Here is a 24,436-nt window from a genome sequence, read left to right as displayed (position 1 = left end):
CAGAAAGATAGACAAGATGAAAAGGCAGAGGGCTATGTACCAGATGAAGGAACAAGATAAAACCCCAGAAAAACAACTAAATGAAGTGGAGATAGGCAGCCTTCCAGAAAAAGAATTCAGAATAATGATAGTGAAGATGATTCAGGACCTCGGAAAAAGAATGGAGGCAAAGATGGAGAAGATGCAAGAAATGTTTAACAAAGACCTAGAAGAATTAAAGAACAAACAAACAGAGATGAATACAATAACTGAATACAGATATACAGATACAATAACTGAAATGAAAAATACACTAGAAGGAATCAATAGCAGAATAACTGAGGCAGAAGACCGGATAAGTGACCTGGAAGATAGAATGGTGGAATTCACTGCTGCGGAACAGAATAAAGAAAAAAGAATGAAAGAAATGAAGACAGCCTAAGAGACCTCTGGACAACATTAAATGCAACAACATTCGCATTATAGGGGTCCCAGAAGGAGAAGAAGGAGAGAAAGGACCAGAGAAAATATTTGAAGAGATTATAGTCAAAAACTTCGCTAACATGGGAAAGGAAATAGCCACCCAAGTCCAGGAAGTGCAGAGAGTCCCAGGCAGGATAAACCTAAGGAGAAACACACCGAGACACATAGTAATCTAATTGACAAGAATTAAAGACAAAGGGCTTCCCTGGTGGCGCAGTGGTTGAGAGTCCGCCTGCCGATGCAGGGGACACAGGTTCGTGCCCCAGTCCGGGAAGATCCCACATGCCGCGGAGTGGCTGGGCCCGTGAGCCATGGCCACTGAGCCTGCACGTCCGGAGCCTGTGCTCCGCAACTGGAGAGGCCACAACAGTGAGAGGCCCGTGTACCGCAAAAAAAAAAAAAAAAAGGCAAAGAAAAATTATTGAAAGCAACAAGGGAAAAGCGACAAATAACATACAAGGAAACTCCCATAAGGTTAACAGCTGATTTCTCAGCAAAAACTCTACAAGCCAAAGGGGAGTGGCACGATATATTTAAAGTGATGAAAGGGAAGAACCTACAACCAAGATTACTCTGCCCAGCAAGGATCTCATTCAGATTCGATGGAGAAATCAAAAGCTTTACACACAAGCAAAAGCTAAGAGAATTCAGCACCACCAAACCAGCTCTACAACACATGCTAAAGGAACTTCTCTAAGTGGGAAACACAAGAGAAGAAAAGGACCTACAAAAACAAACCCATAACAATTAAGAAAATGGTAGTAATAACATGCATATTGAAAATTACCTTAAACATGAATGGATTAAATGCTCCAACCAAAAGACACAGGCTTGCTGAATGGATACAAAAACAAGCCCCGTATATATGCTGTCTACAAGAGACCCACTTCAGACCTAGGGACACAAACAGACTGAAAGTGAGGGGATGGAAAAGATATTCCAGGCAAATGGAAATCAAAAGAAAGCTGGAGTAGCAATACTCATATCAGATAAAATAGACTTTAAAATAATGTTACAAGAGACAAGGAAGGACACTACATAATGATCAAGGGATCAATCCAAGAAGAAAATATAACAATTATAAATGTATATGCACCCAACATAGGAGCACCTGGATACATATGGCAACTGCTAACAGCTATAAAAGAGGAAATCGACAGTAACACAATAATAGTGAGGGACTTTAACACCTCACTTACACCAATTGACAGATCATCCAAAATGAAAATAAATAAGGGAACAGAAGCTTTAAATGATACAATAGACCAGATAGATTTAATTGATATTTATAGGACACTCCATCCAAAAACAGCAGATTACACTTTCTTCTCAAGTGCACATGGAACATTCTCCAGGATAGATCACATCTTGGGTCACAAATCAAGCCTCGGTAAATTTAAGAAAATTGAAATCATATCAAGCATCTTTTCTGACCACAACGCTATGAGATTAGAAATCAATTACAGGGAAAAAAACGTAAAAAACATGGAGACTAAACAATACGTTACTAAATAACCAAGAGATCATTTAAGAAATCAAAGAGGAAATCAGAAAATACCCAGAGACCAATGACAGTGAAAACATGATGATCCAAAACCTATGGGATGCAGCAAAAGCAGTTCTAAGAGGGAAGTTTATAGCAACACAAGCCTACCTCAAGAAACAAAAATCTCAAACAATCTAACCTTACACCTAAAGGAACTAGAGAAAGAAGAACAGGCAAAACCCAAAGTTAGTAGAAGGAAAGAAATCATAAAGATCAGAGCAGAAATAAATGAAAAAAACCCAAAGAAAACAGTAGCAAAGATCAATAAAACTAAAAGCTGGTTCTTTGAGAAGATAAACAAAATTGATAGACCATTAGCCAGACTCATCAAGAAAAAGAGGGAGAGGACTCAAATCAATAAAATTAGAAATGAAAAAGAAGTTACACCAGACACTGCAGAAATACAAAGCATCCTAAGAGACTACTACAAGTAGCTCTATGCCAATAAAATGGACAACGTGGAAGAAATGGACAAATTCTTAGAAAGGTATTACCTTCCAAGAATGAACCAGGAAGAAATAGAAAATATGAACAGACCAATCACAAGTAATGAAATTGAAACTGTGATTAAAAATCTTCCAACAAACAAAAGTCTGGGACCAGATGGCTTCACAGATGAATTCTGTCAAACATTTAGAGAAGAGCTAACACCCATCCTTCTCAAACTCTTCCAAAAAATTGCAGAGGAAGGAACACTCCCAAACTCATTCTATGAGGCCACCATCACCCTGATACCAAAACCAGACAAAATACTACAAAAATAGAAAATTACAGACCAATATCACTGATGGACATAGACACAAAAAAGCTCAACAAAATACTAGCAAACAGAATCCAACAACACATTAAAAGGATCATACCCCATGATCAAGTGGGATTTATCCCCGGGATGCAAGGATTCTTCAATATATGCAAACCAATCAATGTGATACACCATATTAGCAAATTGAAGAATAAAAACTATATGATCATCTCAATAGATGCAGAAAAAGCATTTGACAAAATTCAACACCCATTTATGATAAAAACTCTCCAGAAAGTGGGCATAGAGGGAACCTACCTCAACATAATCAAGGCCATATACGACAAACCCACAGCAAATATCATTCTCAATGGTGAAAAACTGAAATTATTTCCTCTAAGATCAGGAACAAGACAAGGATGTCCACCTTCGCCGCTGTTATTCAACATAGTTTTGCATGTTTTAGCCACAGCAATCAGAGAAGGAAAAGAAAAAAAAGGAATCCAAATCGGAAAAGAAGTAAAATTGTCACTGTTTGCAGATGACATGATACTATATGTAGAGAATCCCAAAGATGCCACCAGAAAAGTACTAGAGCTAATCAATGAATTTGGTAATGTAGCAGGATACAAAATTAATGCATAGAAATCTCTTGAATTCCTATACACTAATGATGAAAAATCTGAAAGAGAAATTAAGGAAACCCTCCCATTTACCATTGCAACAAAAAGAATAAAGTACCTAGGAATAAACCTACCTGGGAGACAAAGGACCTGTGTGCAGAAAACTAGAAGACACTGATGAGAAAAATTAAAGATAATACAAACAGATGGAGAGATATACCATGTTCTTGCATTGGAAGAATCAGTATTGTGAAAATGACTATACTACCCAAAGCAATCTACAGATTCAGTGCAATCCCTATCAAATTACCAATGGAGTTTTTTACAGAACTAGAACCAAAAGTCTTAAAATTTGTATGGAGACACAAAAGACCCCGAATAGCCATAACAGTCTTGAGGGAAAAAGACAGAGCTGGAGGAATCAGACTCCGTGACTTCAGACTACTACAAAGCTACAGTAATCAAGACAATATGGTACTGGCACAAAAACAGAAATATAGATCAATGAAACAGGATAGAAAGCCCAGAGATAATATCCACGCACCTATAGTCAAGTAATCTATGACAAAGTAGGCAAGGGTATACAATGGAGAAAAGACAGGCTCTTCAATAAGTGATGCTGGGAAAACTGGACAGGTACAGGTAAAAGAATGAAATTAGAACACTCCCTAACACCATACACAAAAGTAAACTCAAAGTGGATTAGAAACCTAAATGTAAGACCAGACTCTATAAAACTCTTAGAGGAAAACATAGGAAGAACACTCTTTGACATAAATGACAGTAAGATCTTTTTTGACCCACCTCCTAGAGTAATGGAAATAAAAGCAAAAATAAACAAATTGGACCTAATGAAACTTAAAAGCTTTTGCAAAGCAAAGGAAACTACAAACAAGACGAAAAGACAACCTTCAGAATGGGAGAAAATATTTGCAAACGAATCAACGGACAAAGGATTAATCTCCAAAATATATAACCAGCTCATGCAGCTCAATATTAATAAAACAAACAACCCAATAAGAAAATGGGCAGAAGATCTAAATAGACATTTCTCCAAAGAAGACGTACAAATGGCCAAGAAGCACGTGAAAAGCTGCTCAACATCACTAATTATTAGAGAAATGCAAATCTAAACTACAATGAGGTATCACCTCACACCAGTTAGAATGGGCATCATCAGAAAATCTACAAACAACTAATGCTGAAGAGGATGTGGAGAAAAGGGAACCCTCTTGCACTGTTGGTGGGAATGTAAATTGATACAGCCACTATGCAGAACAGTATGGAGGTTCCTTCAAAAACTAAAAATAGAATTAGCATATGACCCAGCAATCACACTACTGGGTATATAGCCAGAGAAAACCATATTTCAAAAAGACAAATGCACTCCAGTGTTCATTGCAGCACTATTTACAACAGCCAGGTCATGGAAGCAACCTAAATGCCCAGCAAGAGACGAATGGATAAAGAAGATGTGGTACATATGTACAATGGAATATTACTCAGCCATAAAAGGGAACGAAATTGGGTCATTTGTAGAGACGTGGATGAATCTACAGACTGTCATGCAGAGTGAAGTAAGTCAGAAAGAGAAAAACAAATCTCGTATATTAATGCATATATGTGGAACCTAGAAAAATGGTACAGAGGAACTAGTTTGCAGGGCAGAAAGAGAGACACGGATGTAGAGAACAAATGTATGGACACCAAGGGGGGAAAGTGGCGGGGGGTGGTGGTGGTGTGATGAATTGGGAGATTGGGATTAACATATATACACTAATATGTATAAAATGGATGACTAATAAGAACCTGCTGTATAAAAAAATAAATAAAATTCAAAAAATATACTAAAAAAAAAGAAATGTAAGGTTTCCAGGATTAAATGATGATGAAAGTAATACAAATAAAAACTAGATTAAAAACATAATAATCTGCCAGAGGGGTCTGGTTACACCACTGTCCACAGGGTGGCCTGTTGTGCAGTTACTTAGAGTCGTATTTCTGAAAATAGCCTCATAATGCAGGAAAATGTTCGTCTGTTACATATAAAAAGCAGTAATCAGTGCATGTAAGGAGCATGATCCCAGTTTAATTTCTGACCGTGTGGACGTCTGTGCATGCATGCGTGTCTCTAGGTCTTGGGTCTGGGCTGTCTGTACATGCCGCTCAAACCTGTGTGGGTACGTATGGGGAAACAACGGTGTTGTTGAGACGCACTCACCTCTGTGGGGATGCACCTGGGCGCGCATCCTGAAGGAAAAACCAGGACAGCAGCGCCTGGGGAAGGTCCACCCTGAGTACCCCGGACTCTGAGCCCTTGGATGCCTTTAGGGCTGCCGGCCTCAACAGGCACAGAGCTCTGGGGAGCAGGGGCAGCTGTGTGGTCTCTGATGGCAGGAAACAAACAGGGACACCGGTGTCCACCCCTCACTCCAGGGCTCAGGGCCAGAGGGGAGGGGTGGCGTCTACAGGACGCCTGCACAGACTTGTCTCCAGATAGTGAAATTGTGGATTTTTATTTTCCTCATCCTGTGTTATTTTTCAAAATTTCAAATATAATTTTTAATAATCAGAAAACATATGTAGCCATTTCAAGTCACATACTGCTTAGAAGCTGGAACAAAGTAGTTGCTTCAGGACCTCATAGCTGGGCAGCAGCTGTGGGTGATCCGTGTTGGGCAGGTGTGCTGCTTTGGCCTGTGGTGGGCTGCAGGGGTGAGGCGGGCAGTCAGCAAAAGGGCCCCCACAGTTACTGCGACCAGGTGGAGGCAGGAATGAGCCCTGGCCCCCCGGCCTTGCAGCCCACAGAGCAGCACGGGAGGTGGTGACAGACAGGGAAAAGGGACATTGTCTCTTGCCCAGAAGCCCCAGACCAAAGGGTTCTGCCTCTTTAGGCTCTGCAGGGCTGGGGAAGGAGGGGGCCCTTAGCCAAGCTGGGATGGCCAGGCCTGAGTCTGGTCTGTGCCCCCCGCCCGCCCCCTGGTTGCCCGGGGGATCAACGATCCAGGATCTGGGTCCAGAGCCCAACTCCTCAGGTGTATTTGTTGGAACAAAGCTTGAAGAACAGGGTTGACCTGACTTTGGACCCACTGTCTGCTCATGCTGTTGGTTGCGTTTTCCTCCAGCCACCCGTGGGACACAGTCATCAAGGCTGCCATGAGGAAGTACCCGAATCCCATGAACCCCAGTGTCGTGGGCGTCGACGTGCTGGAGCGCAGTGTGGACAGCCGGGGCCGGCTTCACAGCCACCGCCTCCTCAGCACCGAGTGGGGGCTGCCCAGCCTCGTGAGAGCGGTGAGCCCTCAGTGGAGCCCAGCTGCACCCGCATGACCCCCAGCTACACTCACACAGCTGTCTACATCCGCCAGCCCAGCTGGCACCCATATGCAGGGAATGACAACCTTCCCATTTGGGATTTCTGGGAAGCCCCAGAGATGGTTTGTTTCTCTGTGAATTGAGTTAATCGTCCACCTGAGTGTTCAACACATCCCCTGACCCACCTGCAGTGGGGACACTGCCCACAGGACCCCCAAAACCCCATGACCCCCGGTCCCCCACCCCTTCCCCACACCCAGTCCCCCCACCCCAGCCTCATCATCCTGCTTGGTGTGGCCTGAACCCCAGAGTTGGCTCCACACAGCGGGGCCCGGGGGGTGGGGGTCAGAGTCGGTCCACAGCTGACTCACCAGCCGGACCTTGTCCTCAACCTTGACCTCAGCACCCCAGTTCCTGCCCTGCTTTCTCCTCTGTCTAAGCACTGGTCCCTATGTCCCTGATTCGTGTGTCCGTCCCACCTACTGGACAGAGGCACCTGGAGGAGCTAGAGGTGCTGCTGCAGCCACACCTGCATCCCTGGTTGAAGAGATGGGTAGCGGATAGGAAATGGCGGTCGGTGTTCTAGGATATAAGGTGGAGTTTCTAACACGTCACTATGCTGGTTTTGCTTTGTTTTTCAGATTTTGGGAACCAGTAGGACTTTGACATACATCAGAGAACATTCTGTTGTGGATCCAGTGGGAAAGAAAATGGAGCTCTGTTCCACCAATGTAAGCAATGGCCACGATGGTGCGTAATGTCTTCATTTAATTTTTTTTCCAGCCCGCCTTTGGTCTAAGTGATCTTTTATTTTTAATAGAAAGGCTGACTTTATTTAGCAGTATCTTACTTGTCTTTTATTCCAGTATAAAAATGTATAGAAGAACACACATAATGATGTGAACACACCTTTGTAACCAGTGGGCAGGCCAGGGGACAGACTGGCAGCCCTGGGGGCCCCGTGCGCCTCCCCAGTGCCTCCCTGCCCCCCCAGCCTCCATCCTGCCCGCCAACAGCACACTCGGCTCTTCGCAGCCACTGAAACAGCCACTTTTCTTCTGGCCTCCTCTCTCACGTCTCACAATGAAGAACCATTGATATTGGCCTCATGCACATTCAAAGAATATGTTGGGGAAAACGGGTGGCCTGGGAGCATGGTTTATGTCAGGCCCCTTACCCTGTGGGTCGTGTCACTGTGTGCGGAGGCTCCTTGGTTTACCGCCTGGACCTCTGCCCGGGGCCCCCTTTCCTCAGCCCAGGCAGCCCTTCCGCAAAGTCACAGGGAGCCGGGTGGGTGTGTCCACATCAGCCATTACTGACAGTTTATATATTGTTCTCTCTTCTCCTTCACTTGGAAAATTACTCTTCCTCCTTCAAGAAGGCTTAGTTGTCGGTAAAGAGGGACGGTTCTTGCTGTTGTAGGAGGTCTAGTGGAAAGGAAGGGCTTTGGGCGGGACAGCCGCATGCCTGCGTCCTGGTTATCACGGAATCAGTGTATGGCTGCGGGTGTCAGTGATCAACCTGTTCTGAGCCTCACTTTCCTTGTCTAAAAAAGAGCAAACCTCACCGTATTGTCCTGAGGATTAATGAAAGAAAATGAGGTTTATTAAATACAGAGCCTGGCATAAAAATATTGCACATACAATGATGACAGCTAATGAGCCCGGCTCAGGTTTGGGTGGGGTGTGGAGGGAGGGCGGTGACTGTCCCCAGGAGCGGCCAGGAGCGGCCAGGAGCGGTGTCCCTGGGCTGTACTTTGGCCGTGCCTCCTGGGCCTTGGCGGGCCTTGGTGCTTCTTCTGCTCTGGCTCCAGTAAGTGCAGATTTGGGGATGGGGGGAGTGGGGGCAGATGGTCTGGGAAGAAATGCAAGAAAAATAGAACCTACAGCCATTGTTTCCTGTTTTAAGATCACACTCACAAACTGGGTGTCGGTGAGCGAGAGGCTGGTGTACACACCCCACCCGGAGGACCCAGGAAGGTAAGCAGACATTGAACTCCAAGGCTGGGGCGGGGCGGGGGCTCCCCCCACCCGCCGGCTGCTCAGACCCTTCACTTCTCGCTCTCCTGCAGGACCGTGCTCACCCAAGAAGCCGTCATCACCGTGAAGGGGATCAGCCTCGGCAGCTATCTGGAGAGTTTGATGGCCAACACGATATCGTCCAACGCAAAGAAGGTACCATCTCTAGCTGTTCGGGGTCCCGATGAGCGGGGGTCCTACTGACCGCGGGCAGGTGGGGACGGCTCCAGGCCTGGGGGAACACAGGCCAGCAAGGCAGCCACCCCTTTCAGGAGCCAAACCATCTGGGCTCAGTTAACAAGACACACCCCACACCTCCAGGACAGGTATTGGCGTGGGCAGGCAGGACACTCGGGATTTTCAGCAGTTTCATATTTAATCGGCATTGAGTGGCTCTGGCTGAGCTTCTCCGTGTGCAGGGTTTCCCTTTGCCTCTCGCTCTGGTGGGATTTGGGAGCGAGCCTTGTGGAGGGAGTGGGGGAGGGATGACCAGGAGGCTGTCGGCCCTGGCCTCTCCAGCGGGGTTGGCAGGAAGAGCTTGGGTGTTTGGGAGGCACATCCCAGGCAGTGCTGGGTGCCAGAGCAGGGCCTGGCTGTTTGCCCAGCTCCCCTTGCCATCCTCCTTCTGCCGCCACCCCGACTCTCCCCTCTCCCCTTCTCTCTCTCGTTCTTTTTGGTCAGAAGAGATTCTTCATTCTGGGACCAGTGGGATGGCACCTAAGCCGTCCTTCCCTTCCTACCACGCTCAGGTCACGGCTTGGCCAAGAGCCATTTATTCTTGCGTTTAGGCTCATTGGTCTAGTCACTAATACAGAGCCAGTCTGCCCTATTTTTAGAAAAATCCAGATTTGAGGAAGGTCGGCAGTAGCTCAGCTCAGTTCAAGGAAGTTGGGGAGGCCCCCTGCCCAGAGCAGCACGCATCACGTCCACTCTGCGAGCCCTGGGGACAGAACCTGACCGACTCACTCTGTGTGTCTGGGGTCTGGCTTAGGGCAGGCCTGAGTGTTTGCTGAAGAATATTTTGGGAGGAAGGCAGCACTGGGTGAGACCATTCACCTCAGCCCTTTATGAGAAAAGTCAGGGGAAACTCAGTGAGGCCAGATCAAGGTCTTTTATTTCACTTTATTTGGGGGTTGCTGTTTTGGAGGCCTGTGGAGAATCACGGCTGCCCCAGCTGTGGTTGCCATCCGACAGCATCCCAGACATGTTTGGGGGATGCCGGGGCAGCCAGTGGCCTGAAGATGGAGGAGAAGCCAGAGGGGGAACCGGAGGGGGAGATGGAGGTGGAGAGGCGGGTGGCCCCACACGCAGTTCAGGAGCTAGAAGTTAGGGGTGACTCACGGAGGATGCTGAGGGGCCATGCTCCCATCACTGCCCTCAGTAGGTAACGGCACTCATGAAGGTTGCGGACTCAGCATAGCTCAAGCTGGTGCGGCAATTTCAGGCAGAACAGGTGCCACCTTATTTCTGGGGCTGAGAAGCTGCCTGCAGAACGTCTTGGCTGCATTTGCTGCAGAGCTGCGGGGCTGTCCCTGTGCATTTATGTGACCTGCATAGCCTGCTGTCTGCAGTGAGACAGGCAGGACTTCTGACACCACGTTGAAATCTTTCTGTGTTGCTCCAGGGGTGGGCTGCTATTGAGTGGATAATTGAAAATGCTGAATGCGCCCTGAGCTAACGAGGCCTGCAGCGCCCCTTGTGCTGAGCGGCGGTAACTACAGGATTCTTGAACCTGGGGAGGATCTGGTGCCCGCTCACCGTGTGCATGGCCTGCGTGCTGAGAGGGGGTCTGCAAGACACAGCTGCATGGGGGTCTCCAGCCGTGTAGTGAAGAACCTAACTGGGTTCATCCTCCTCTGAATGCACCAACTCGTTTTGTGGCAGGATTTATGTTCAGGTTTGTTATCTCGTCTCTGAGGGCAGTTCAGCTTCTCCTTCAAGCTGTTCTCAGCACATGGTCATGTGTCCTGGGACTGGTGTGTCCTCAGCAGGAAGGCTCTCACGAGCAGGTCCAGACAGTGTGAAGGGCTGATCTTATGGGGGCAGTTTTCATTGGGGGCAAGACTAGAATACCTACGCACGTTCCTGTGAAGGTGCCCCAGGCCTGGGCGTCAGTGCTGTGGTGAGAAGGCAGCCCTCCTCCCCTCCTGCTGCCAGCTGTGCATCCTCACTGGCCAGTAGCTTTTTGTGGCCGAAGCCATCTGCAGCATTTCCATGAGCTTCACAAACACTCCTTGGTTTCCTAGGCCAAGTGGCTGGGGTGTCAGAGCGGATTTGACACTCGTGTGGTCAGCAGTCGTCTCTGTACTTCTGCTTCCCTCTGTTCAGGGAATCCTTACTCCTTACTCCTTCCTTGAACCTCCTCTCACTCTTGGCTTTCCGAGCTGTGCTGCTCTGGGCCCTGCTTCCCACCGTCGGTCGGTCAGTCGGTCAGTCTGTCTGTAGCATGTGTGCACACTCAGCGCCTCTGTCAACAGACGTGAGCCCCGTGGCTCAGGCTCCTTTAAGAACTTCCTGCTGATTTTGTTTAAGCCAGTGATGCTTAAGTTTGCCAGGACCTTTACCTTGAACTCAGGATCACGACCTTCTTCCTTGGATGAACCACTAGGGTGACCTCATGCAGACAGCCTGCCCACCTTGTGGGCGTCCTGCTTGTGCATGTGCATGTGTGTGTTTGATGGTGTGTGTGGAGTGTGTGTGGTGTGTATGTGATGCTGTCACTTTGAGTTGTGGACTCTGTCACATTCTGTTTCCTCATAAACTAGAGCTAAACTGCCTCAATTTTTAATCAGATGCCTCACCAAAAAAACCATCAAAAAGCAGGAAAAGGAAGAGAAGAAGGAAGAAGCAAGTCTGGAGTGCGGTCCTGGCTGGGTTGGGATAGGCGGGAGCTGCTGGGCCACAGCCTCCGCCAGCCTTGTCGGTCATGATCACACAGGGCAGGAGGCCCAGCTGGTGGTGGCGCCCGTGGAGCGAGGCCCGGGGAGCAGACCTGCTGGGAGGAGGCCGGGCTGCCGCTCTGCCCACTCCATGCTGAGCCACGCACCTGCTCTGCCACCCGCGTCGGGTTTGCTCAGACGGCTGTGGGGCCTTATCTGTCCTTCCTCAGCTCCAGCTCTCCTGCCGACTCTCGGGGTCTCACTAAAGAGCTTGTCTCTTTTCAGAGGACACCCCATTTCCCTCACTCGCCCTTGATCCACAGTCCCACTGCCGGTCTCTTCACACACATCTGGCCACCAGTTGTCACCTCAGAGGCAGTTGACGTGTGTCCGTGTCTTACCCCTGTCACGGATCTGCACACGCTAGAGTCATGGCAACACAGGGACAGTTAGAATTGGTGGGGATAGCCGCATGCTCTGCCCTTGGGCTGCAACTAGACTGTCCCGCCATCCGGGGCCCCCGGCCGGACCGCAGCCTGTACTGCTCCTCACCACGCAGGCACCCACAGCCACTGTCAGGAGGTCGCAGCAAAAGGGCTGTGATTTCAAGCTCTCAGCTGTCCTGTTAGCATCAAGGTACCTCCCACTGGGAGTTCTAATTTTCTCATTTTCAAAAGTAAAATGTAGTATCTCTTTTAGTGTGTTTCAAATTATAAAAACTTTAGAGAAGCTCTCCGTAAAGGATGGGTAGAACTATATTCTACTGTGGTTTTTTTAGGTACTGCTTTTTCTTTGATAATAGTACTTCCAATCCAAAATGAAATGAAATTCATTTTTATTTTTATGAGAATATTTTATGCACGTAGCGTAAGGTGAAATAGAGTTAAAAGTTTTATGACAAAAACAATCCCTCTTACCTCTTCTGCAAAGCACTCTTCTACCCTTCTGAGGGGACTGTTGACTCTTTTGATAGTTTTGGCATTTACTGTTAGATTTCTAAATAAATAAGCATATTCTGCTATTTCTTGATTCAACAATTTTAGACTTTATCTGCTGACTTCCTGCCATGGTAGATGGTTATTTTCTCTCTTAAATCTCCTTCCCCTCTCCCATTTCTCCAATGTAGCTATATTGTAACTTATTGTTAAAAGCACATTGGTTCCATAATTAAAACATACATAACTATGTATAACATAGTAACCTAACCTAACCTAACCTAACATACATAACCAAGTGAAAAAGTGTACTGTAATTACATTTTCTTTCTTTTTAAAAAAATATATTTATTTATTTATTTTGGCTGCGCCGGGTCTTATTTGTGGCATGTGGGATCTTCACTGCGGCACGCAGGATCTTTAGTTGTGGCATGAGGACTTCTTAGTTGCGGCATGTGGGATCCAGTTCCCTGACCAGGGATTGAACCTGGGCCCCCTGCATCGGGAGCACGGACTCTTACCCACTGGACCACCAGGGAAGTTCCTACATTTTCTTTCTTACGTAGCTTTTTTCTCCTTGAAGGTAGTAACTGTCTTATCCTCTTCATCTGTTTAATCTTATTTTTAGAAGTCTCTGGCTGAGTCCCCCACACTCTTCACCTCTTCACCTGCTCTCTGCAGCACCTTGTGACATCCTTTTCCAAGGTCAGACCCTGTAGGTAGCACACCCCTTTCTCATTTCTCTGGTGCTGTACTTCCTGGAGGCCAGTCTTGCTCTCTCTGACCAGCAGCTGTGTGGCTGTCATCCCTCCTGGCCATTTCCTCAGCCTGTCTCCCCTCCTGGACCTTGTCTCCTGGCCTCCCTGCCTTCCTCTCTCTGTTTCTTACCACAGGATGGGGAAGGACACGCCATAGTAGCTTCCAAGATTTGGCACATCTGAAAATGTGCCTTCTGTTCCCACTCTTCACTCAAAGCTTGGTTGGACATACAGCTGTAGATAAAAATACTTTCAGAATTTGGAAGGCACTGCTCCATCGTTTTCCACTCCAATTCCTGAGCCTCTGTATGTGGCTTTTTTTTTCTCTCTGAAAGCTTTCAGGATCTCTTTGTCTCTGATGTGAAATTTCATACAGCTAAGCCTTGCTTGAAGTGATCTTTTTTAAAGCTCTCTGTGCTGCACTATGTGTGTTAAATTCCTGGTTTTGATGCTGCACTACAATTATGTAAAACGTTACTGAGGGACGTTGGCTGTTCCTGTACTACCTTTGCAGCTTCCAGTAAGTCTACATTAATTTCAAAATTAAAGGTTAAAAAAATACATAAATAGTGACTTCATGGAAAATGGTAGAGGTGGGTGCTCCCACTTCTGAAACAAATCAATGAACAGTCCTCCCATTGAAACAGTCAATAAACTGGCAAGAAAAAATATGACAGAATCAACTTTTGTAGAACTCTGGATTCTAGTCAAATACCTAAACCAACAAGTGGGGCGCAGAATGAATCTTGATTAACCCACCCTGCAGATTTTGGACTTCGCAGCCTCCAAAAGTAGAGCAGCCAATTCCTTAAAATAAATCCCTGTGTGTATGTGTGTGTGTGTGTGTGTGTGTGTGTATGTGTATACACACACACACACACACACACACATTCTATTGGTTCTGTTTCTCTGGAGAACCCTGACTAATACACTATTGAAGCTAAAACTGGTATCAATTCAAACTAGATTTTTATGAATTTAAGATGAAATTATAATTACCAGAATACACAGTAAGAAAATAACTAAAAACTATATAAAAAATAAAACAAAGGGGGAATCAAAATGTTATATTAGAAGAAAATCAAACATAATAGGAAGCAGTGAAGAAAGAATTCAGGAACAAAAGTTGTGAAATTTATAGAAAACAAATAGCAAAATGTAAGAAGTTAGTACATCTTTAACATTTACTTTAAAGGTAACTGGATTAAGTTTACCAATTAAAAGACAGAGATTGGCAGAATGGATGAAAAAACATGATCCTACTATATATCCTGCCTATAAAAGACTCACTTTAAAGCCAAAGAGATAAATAGGTTAAATGTGAAAGGATGGAAAAAGATATTCCATGAAAATGGTAACTAAAAGAGAGCTGAGCTGGGTGGCCACACTAATATCAGAAAAAATGGACTTTAAGGCAAAAATTGTTACAAAAGGCAAAGAAAGATATATATATACCACACTACAGAACCCCCAAATATATGCAGCAAACATTAGCAGAAGAGAGAAATAGACAATTCTATGATAGAGACTTCAATAGTCCACTTTCAATAATGGATAGAATGTCCGTTATTGGATAGACAGAAGATCAGTAAATAAATGGAGGATTTGAAGTACACTGTAAACCAACTTGACCTAACATATAGAACACTTCACTCAATAACAGCAGAATACACATTCTTCTCAAGAGCACATGGAATATTCTCCAGGATAGACCATATGTTAGGCCAAAAACCAAGTGTCAGTAAATTTAAGAAGACTGAAATCATAGAAAGTATCTTTTGTGATCATAATGAAGTTAGAAATGAAGTTAGAAATCAATAGCTTAAGGAAAACTGGAAAATTCACAAATGTGGAATTTAAAAAATGTACATCTAACAACAAGTGAGTCAAAGAAGAAATTATAAGTGAAATCATAAAATGGGATGAATGAAAATGACAACAACATATTAAAACTTATGCAGTGAGAGCAGTGCTCAGATGGAAATTCATAGTTACAAACACATACGTTAAAAAAAGAGGAAAGCTGTCAAATCATTAACCTGACTTTAAGGACATAGAAAGTGAAGAAGAAGCTAAATCCATGGCTTGCAGAAGGAAAGAAATGATAAAGATTAGAGAGGAGATGAAATAGAAACTAGGAAAATATAGAATTATTGAAACCAAAAGTTGTTTTGAGAAGATTAACAAAATTGACAAACCTTTAGTTAGACTGACCAAGAACAAAAGAGGATTCAAAATAAAAAAATCAGAATTGAAAGTGGGGGCATTACTACAGACCTTACAGAAGTAAAAGGATATAAGAAAATACAGGCATACCTCATTTTATTGCATTTCACTTTACTGCACTTTGCAGATACTGCATTTTATTTTTACAAATTGAAGGTTTATGGCACCTCTGCCTCAAGCAAGTCTGTTGGCACCATTTTTCCAATAGCATTTGCTCACATCATGTCTCTGTGTCATGGTTTGGTAATTCTTGAAATATTTCAAACTTTTTCATTATATTTGTTACGGGGATCTGTTATCAGTGATCTTTGATGTCACTACTACAACATGCTGAAGGCTCAGATAATTAGCATTTTTTAGCAATAAAGTATTTTTAAATTAAAGTATGTATATATATTTTTAGATATAATGGTATTGCATACTTAATATACTACAGTATAGTATAAAATTAACTTTATATACACTGGGAAACCAAAAATTTCTTGTGACTCGCTTTATTGTGATATTCGCTTTATTTTCATGGTCTAGAATTGAACCTGCCATATCTCCAAGTTATGCCTGTACTATGAACGATTATACCAGAACAAATGAGATAACCTAAGTGAGATGGACAAATTTCTAGAAACACACAACTTACCAAAACTGATTCAGGAAGAAACAGAAAATCTCAACAGGCCTGTAACACGTAGAGATTGAATCCGTAATTAAAAGCCTCCCAACAAAGAAAAGTCCAAACATTAAAGAAGAATTAACAATCCTTCACAAACTTTTCCAAAAAAACAGAGGAGGGAATACATCCTAACATTCTGAGAGACCGGTATTAGCCTGATACTAAAATTAGGCAAAGACACCCCCAGAAAATAAAACTACATACTGATATCCTTTAAGAATATTGATGCAAAAATCCTTAACAAAATACTTGTAAGCTGAGTAGGAAACAGAGAATAGGAAAATAATAGAATTATTAAACCAGAGTTGTTTTGTTGAAAAGATTAACAAAATTGACAAACCTTCCAACTTTTCCACTAGTTTTTGTCTTGGCAAACTGTATTCTAGATTTCTAAATCTTTCCTGTTCATTATGGCATCCTGTCCTTGCTTCCCTCCTGTCTATAGAGGTGAGTGTGAAGGGAGCTTTCCTCTGTGTCTGTCTGTGTTGGGGGCTTTACTCTGACACAGTCAGCGCGAAGCATTGCCCTCTACACTGGGTGACTCTTTTTTGCAGTGAACCTCTTGTTCCATGACCTCTAGGTAACTCTGTATAATCTCATAGAGGTAATGGTCTAAACTTGTCATGTAGGGAGTTCTGTTCTAGAGGGAGACATGAATATTTGTCATTTTGGAAACCATGGTTTTAAAAAATATATGTATATACATACATTTTTATTGCAGTATAGTTGATTTACAGTATTTTATATAAGTTTCAGGTGTACTACATAGTGATTCACAATTTTTAATGGTTATATTCCATTTATAGTTATTATAAAATATTGAGTATATTCCCTATGCTGTACCATATATCCTTATTGCTTCTCTATTTTATACGTAGTAGATTGTTCCTCTTAATCCCCCACCCCTATCGCGCCCCTTCCCTCTCCCCACTGGTAACCTCTAGTTTTCTGTATCTGTGAGTCTGTGCAAACCACATTTTTGAAGTGGAGATAAAAGTGCCAGAAAGGGTGGATTCTTGTGAGTCTTCTACAATGGCTATGGTGTGCAGAAATTCCCTGCGTAGTTTTGGAGGAAGATTGCATTTTTAGGGCAAGGACAGTTGTAAATGTCAGTTATTTGGACTCTTTAATTTTCTGGTAGACTGAAGTTGGGTAAAAATAAGCACATGCATGTGCTGGGTTTTTATTCTCCTATGTTTTCCATTATCAATACATTTTTTTCTTGGGGGGTGTTAGTCATTAAGAAAGCAGTAGTGATTATCTTCAAAATTTGTTTAGTGCAAAAGTGTTTGGCTTTGTAACTTTCAGTTTGGTCTGGAAGTGGATTCAATATTTATTTGTATTTGGAATTCACCATTAGTGCAGTAGCAAATGTTGTCTGACAGAATACACGAAGCTGTGTGGATGGCCGTGTGAAACTTAACCTTGATTTCTAATTTGAGAAATACTCTCTGCTAGTGTTTCTTAATGAGTATCTGTCAACACTGCTGTTGCACTGACCTTCAGAAGGTACCCCCAGCACCCAGGGGCAGCCCCTCTCCTGAGATGACCTAGGCAGGAGGCTGGAGAAGGTGAGTGCGGTGGGACCTGACCGAGGCCTTCTTCCCCGGGAGGATCCTCACTGCTATTCTCTCAGCCTGGTCACAGGGCCTTGGAGTGGGTTATTGGCTGCGTGAACTCAGAGCTGGAGGGGCTGGCAGCCCCCGCCTGCGCCAGGGCTTGAAGCACCACTGGCACCTGGCCTTGTGGTTCCCTGCACCCAGGACAGGAGACACAGAGTCCGGGCAGCAAGTTGACAGCCGGGGCTGTACACACACGCTCTACATGTGTGTCTGAGGGAACATTCGTGGTTACTGCATGCGTGCCTGGGGACACTGAGGAGAAGGACTCTGGAAAGGGGCTGAATTTGCTACATTCGGGCCTGTCGTTCACCTTTACCTTTCTTTTTTTGGTGGAAAGATTTTTTGTTTAAGAAGTTAAACTTTTGATATCCCTTTCCTAGAAACCAAAGTATCAGGGTGAAAAAGGAATGGCTTTCTCACACTCTGTAACCTCCCACATTCAAATGGAAAGTTCTTGTGGGTGCTGATCCGCAGGTTTGCTGGGTGGATATTTGCCTCGGATTCTCAGGAAGGATGACCTGTCAGAGGGCGGGAGCAGGTTTTAAACGTGAGAGCCTGAGGTTGGCCTTGGAGCTTGTTAACATGACACATTCCAGGCCGTCAGCCCCGGGGCTCCTGCCAGGTCCAGCTGTGACTGCTCAGACCAGGCCTGGCGCTCCGTGCCCCAGGAGCCGTGTGCTCCGTCAGGGGCTGGGCGTGGCCTCTGCCCAACCTCCGCCGACCTGCCCGTACTCAAGTCTCGTGTTCTACAAACATCACTTAATTTGTCAGACTTCATTATCTCCCACTGACCACAGACCTTAGATTTAATTACGGACATGTGTTTTTAATTATATATATACAGTAACATAAAGAAAGCATCCTTATTTCATTTTAGTTTCTGAACATGAAATGGGATACATTTTTATGTTTAACCAAACCAACCAGTTTAGTGTTTTAGAGAAATGTGTATCAGGAGGAGGTATTTATTTTGACAATGTATTACTTGTGTAAGGTTTATTTTTTTGCCAAAAGCATAGAAAGAAATCCAGAATTCTGCTGCCTTTCCTCAGTTTCCTGTGTTACATCCCTGTTATTGTGGCCCTGAAGTCTGGTAGGAATAAAGTTGAAATGCACTAGTTACTGTGTCAAATATGCAGATAAACCAGAAGTTACTGGGCTGATGTTCAAGAGAAACCGAGAGTATTTTCCGGAAGCTGGGCCCCAGGCCATCCTGTGGTCTGTGTAGGCGCCAGCCTCCTGGTCGGGTGGCCCTGCCTCGCTGTTACTGTAGAAGCAGTGCCAGGGGCTCTGGGATCAGAGGCTTCTCTTCTTGTAGGAAAAGCAATGGTGCTGAATATCCTTTGAAGAGTCTTCTGCCCATTTGGCATTAGAACCAACCGTTGCAAGTGTCTCTGATTTGAGCCAGTGCCTTTTGGCTTTGTAAGAGTGGGTAACTGCGCCAGCATTTCTGTCCTCATGTTAAGTAACGGGGTGCTTTGATGTAGGAGTTACCTGCCGGGTGTCTGTTACAAGTTCCATTTTCTTCCAGAGTAGTCTTCCCTAGCGGACCTCCACTTACGGCTAGGCCTTAGTGAATGCCCATATATTAAGAACAGATTTTCACAGGTTCTGTTACAACTTCAGTATCCAAAGGAGAGGCAGGGTTGTTCTGGTGACTCTGGCGGCTAGGGAGAGAGCACTTTGCCAGCCCACTGTGGGGCTAAAGGCGTGCGGGAGTGAACCGGGCAGACCACGTGACCTCTGAGCTTTGTTCCTGTCTGTAAAGTGTGGACACTGGGACCTACCTCAAAGTATCCAACCAGAAAGTGAGGTGAAGGCCTCATGGCTCCCGGTCCACAGCGCTGTTTCTGCCTGTGCTGGCCTGTCACTGGGCTGCAGAGTCCCTTGAGGGGACCACTGATGGGGCTGGAATTGGGAACACTGGGCTTCACTGATGGAACATACTTTTTTTTTTAACAATGGTATGTTTTGTTTTTTTAAAAAACTTTTATAATCACTAGTAAGAGTTAACTATCAACAGTGAAAGAGGCAGGCAGTAAGAAATGAATGGACACTGACTCAGTAGTGAATTGGATTTCTGGCCTTGACTTCTCATCACGGTCTATGCTTGTGTTTTCAGCTGTTATAGGACAGTTTGCTTAGGGCAGGAGTTGGCAAACCACAGCCCATGAGGTGGGAATGGTTTTTGTATCTTTAAGGGTTGTAAATAAACCCCTCCACTCAGGAGCGTACGTAACAGAGACCTAAGAGGCCCACGAAGGCTGAAATATTTACCGTCTGGCCTTTTACAGAAAAAGTTTCTGTAAAGCCAACCCCTTTCTTAGAAATTCCACCATATCTTTCAATCAACATAAATAAAACTAAATTTGGTCTCTTCCACCAAACTGCTTTCCTCTCCCTGCTTTCTAATCAGTGCTCCTTCCATTTCCCAAGTACAACACCTGAGGAATTTGAGACGATGGACATTTAGGTTGCATCCATGTCTAGGCCATTGTAAATAGTGCTGCAGTGAACATTGGGGTGCATGTATCTTTTCGAATTATGACTTTCTCCGGATATATGCCCAGGAGTGGGATCGTTGGATCATATGGTAACTCTGTTTTTAGTTTAAGGAAGCTCCATACTGTTCTCCATATTGGTTGTAACAACTCACATTCCCCACAACAGTGTACAAGGGTTCCCTTTCTCCACACCCTCTCTAGCATTTACTGTTTGTAGACTTTTTGATGATGGCCATTCTGACAAAAGTGATACCTCATTGTAGTTTTGATTTGCATTCCTCTAATAATTAGTGATGTTGATGTCTTTTTGTGTTTTTTGGCCATTTCTTTGTCTTCTTTGGAGAAATGTCTATTTAGATCTTCTGCCCATTTGTGATCGGGTTGTTTGGTTTCTTTTTTTTTTTTTTTTTTGATATAGAGCTGCATGAGCTGTTTGTATATTTTGGAGATTAATACTTTGTTGGTCACTTTGTTGGCAAATGGGGTTGGCAACACCATTCTGTGGGTTGTCTTTTCATTTTGTTTATGCTGTGCAAAAGCTTTCAAGTTTAATTAGGTCCCATTTGTTTATTTTTGTTTTTATTTTCATTACTTCTACAAGGTGGATCAAAGAAGACATTGCTGCAATTTATGTCAAAGAGTGTTCTGCCTATGTTTTCCTCTAGGAGTTTTATAATGTCCAGACTTACATTTAGGTCTTTGATCCATTCTGAGTTTATTTTTGTGTATGGTGTTAGAGAGTGTTCTAATTTCATTCTTTTACATGTAGCTGTTCAGTTTTCCCAGCACCATTTATTGAAGAGACTGTCTTTTCTCCACTGTATGTTCTTGCCTCCTCTGTCATAGATAAATTGACCATAGGTGCATAGGTTTATTTTTGGGCTTTCTATCCTGTTCCATTGATCTATCTTTCTGTTTTTGCACCAGTACCATACTGTTTTGATGACTGTAGCTTTGTAGTATAGTCTGAAGTCAGGGAGCCTGATTCCTCCAGCTCCATTTTTCTTTCTCAGGATTGCTTTGGCTATTCGGGGTCTTTTGTGTTTCCATACAAATTTAAAAATTTTTTGTTCTAGTTCTGCGAAAAATGCCTTTGGTAATTTTTTTTCTGGCTGTGCCCGACAGCATGTGGGATCTTAGTTCCCTGACAAGGGATAAAATCTGTGCCCCCTGCACTGGAAGTGTGGAGCCTTAACCACTGGACTACCAGGGAAGTCCGCCATTGGTAATTTGATAGGGATTGCTCTGAATCTGTAGATTGCTTTGGGTAGTATAGTCATTTTGACAGTATTGATTCTTCCAATCAAGAACATGGTATATCTTTCCATCTATTTGTGTGATCTTCAATTTCTTTCATCAGCATCTTATAGTTTTCAGAGTAAAGGTCTTTTGTCTTCTCAGGTATGTTTACTCCTACATATATATATATATATATATATATATTTTTTTTTTAAGATCTGTTATTTATTTATTTTTATTTTTGGCTGCATTGGGTCTTCGTTGTGGCGTGCGGGATCTTTCATTGTGGCACGCGGGCTCTTCATTGTGGTGCACGGGGTTCTCTCTAGTTGTGGCATGTGGGTTTTCTCTTCTCTAGTTGTGGTGCGCAGGCTCCAGAACGTGTGGGCTCTGTAGTTTGCGGCATGCAGGCTCTAGTTGAGGTGCGCAAGCTCAGTAGTTGTGGCATGTGGGCTTAGTTGCCCTGCGGCATGTGGGATCCAATTTTCCCGACCAGGGATGGAACCCAAGTCCCCTGCACTGTAAGGCGGATTCTTTACCACTGGACCACCAGGGAAGTCCCTATTGCTATTTTATTCTTTTTGACGTGATGGTAAATGGGATTGTTTCCTTAATTTCTCTTTCTGATCTTTTGCTGTTAGTATGTAGGAATGCAAGAGATTTCTGTGTATTAATTTTGTATCCTGCAACTTTACTGAATTCACTGATGAGCTCTAGTAGTTTTCTGGTAGTATCTTTAGGATTTTCTATGTATAGTATCATGTCATCTGCAAACAGTGACAGTTTTACTTCTTTTCCCGTTTGGATCCCTTTTATTTCTTTTTCTTCTCTGACTGCCGTGGCTAGGACTTCCACTAGTATATTGAATAAAAGTCACGACAGTGGACAGCCTTGTCTTATTCCTGATCTTGGAGGGAATGCTTTCAGCTTTTCACTGTTGAGAATGATGTTAGCTCTGGGTTTGTTGTAAATGGCGTTTATTATGTTGAGGTAAGTTCCCTCTATGCCCACTCTCACTGGAATCAAAACCAAGGTCTAGGCATTGGCCCAGATGATTCTGATTCAGGTGTCATCAGACCACACTTTGGGGCATATTGGGTCCCCTCCCTCCTCTGAACCCACCTTGAAATCTACTTCCATGAAGGTGTTCTTGACTGACACCAGCTCACAGCTTACTACAAATACCTAGACATTTATATTGCTTTGGATTTTTTCGAACTATTTACACATGTATTTGACCAGGAGCCAAGATGAGATGTTTACTTTGCACGCACAGCCCTGGGCATTCACTGGGTGCTTGGTGACATGAGGACTGGATTCAGAATCATAGCCCTTGGTGGGAAAAGCAGGTGGAAACACAGCAGGGTCGTGAGCACAGCATCGGAAGTGGTGACCTCAGGTGTGATGCTGGGCTAGTGGTTTGACCTTGGGCAAATGACCACCTTGCTATTCCTGTTTTTCAGATGTAAAAGAGGGTATGCATAGCACCTGCTTACAGTTGAGTATCAGAGTTGTGGCTGAGGGTGCTTTGCACAGTACCTGATATAGAAAAGTGCTTGAAACCAAGCAAGACCCTGCAGGACCTTTGTGGTGACAGACCCCACCCTCCCATGTCCCCTGCCTCTTGTTTGTAGAAAAGCTTTAGCCTCCTAGGCCTTCCTCAATTTCCAAAGAGCAAATTTAATCAGGGAAGTGAGAAAATGCAGAAACAAATGAAAACAGTCAAGCAAGTCAAAGTAATGATAATTTAGCCATTAAATGAACTCAAGGACCTTTAGTTCCTCCGCAAGGGCTATAAGTAATATCCTGAACTATATCCTGAGTTGTTTTGCAGATACTAAATCCTCACCAGGTGGAGAAGTTAACTGCATGTTGACCACAAGCACATAGACCCCTAGAGCGGTTAGAATCAGAAGGTTAATGATGTTAACTGCTGAAATACCACCCTGTTACCTCATCACCCACCGAATCAGACAAATGTCCACAGGCTGATATGGCACCCATGACCCTCTCCCTCACCTTGCCTTTAAAAACCCTTGCCTGAAGGACATCAGGGAGTTTGGGTCTTTTGGTCACAAGCTACCCATTCTCCTCGCTTAGCCCCATGCTGGGTGCCTTGCAATAAATGCTGTACTTTCCTTCACCACAACCCAGTGTCAGTAGGTTGGCTTTGCTGCATGTTGGGCGAGCAAACCCAAGTTTGGCTGGAAAACAATTTTGGTGACCCAGGTGGGCCTTCCATCCCAAGTGGGCATCTTGCCAACGGCACACTGGCCCCTGGCCATTGGCAGTTCATGGATCCTGTCCAGCAGCTGCCTGAGCACTTTTTTCTAAGGCGCAGTCCCAAGTGCTTGCACTGACTGGACATTCCTGGCCCATGGCAGTTTTGATTCCATGGTGATGGAAACAAGGCTCTGGTCCTGATCTGGTTTGGTCTGTGAGACCTCTCTGGTAAGTGGCAGAACTTCCTATGTGACTACACCATGGTATTCTTCCCTACTGGGTTGCCTTGCTTGGAATTTTCCTTTTGGCGGGGGCTGTGTGGAGGGGAGACGTAAAACTTGGTCATCTGGTTTTAAGTGGAGTGCCACTTTAATTGGATTTCCCCTTCTGGGTCGAGGAGTCCCTCAGCCATCCAGCACTGCCTGAGTGGTAATTGGAAAACTCCCTGTTAGACCAAGGCTGATCTGCACCCCTGTCTGGAATTCCAGATAAGAAACTTTCCATTCTCATGCTAGGGAACTACAACCCTGAAAGGCCACCAGCCAACACTCTGCCGGGTTCTGATGTGTTTCTGGAAATATCCACAAAATGAGAAAAAAGGGGGGGGGAGGAATCGGAGCTCTATTCCATCTCATAGTCCCCTGGGATGTAATTTGCAAAACTGGGAGAGCTTT

General features: G+C 44.4%; 1 protein-coding gene across 4 annotated transcripts in view; it reads left to right on the top strand.

The window, feature by feature from the left end:
* Positions 1 to 24,436, top strand: part of PRELID3A (PRELI domain containing 3A) — a 107,943-nt gene that overhangs the window by 33,572 nt on the left and 49,935 nt on the right. For 2 of the 4 annotated variants that reach the window (XM_082668145.1, XM_082668144.1), the window contains exons 2-5: positions 6,499 to 6,667; positions 7,330 to 7,438; positions 8,597 to 8,667; positions 8,760 to 8,862. In XM_082668145.1, coding sequence (XP_082524271.1) covers positions 6,530 to 6,667; positions 7,330 to 7,438; positions 8,597 to 8,667; positions 8,760 to 8,862 — 421 coding nt within the window. In that variant the 5' untranslated portion in view covers positions 6,499 to 6,529. Of the gene's footprint in view, positions 1 to 6,498; positions 6,668 to 7,329; positions 7,439 to 8,596; positions 8,668 to 8,759; positions 8,863 to 10,330; positions 10,439 to 24,436 lie in introns of those variants that run through there. The other 2 variants (XM_082668146.1, XM_082668147.1) reach the window with 2 other exon arrangements.

This window comes from Grampus griseus, assembly GCF_964374135.1.
Source record: "Grampus griseus genome assembly, chromosome: 12".
Lineage (NCBI taxonomy): Eukaryota > Metazoa > Chordata > Mammalia > Artiodactyla > Delphinidae > Grampus > Grampus griseus.
This window is presented reverse-complemented; position numbering and strand designations above follow the sequence as displayed.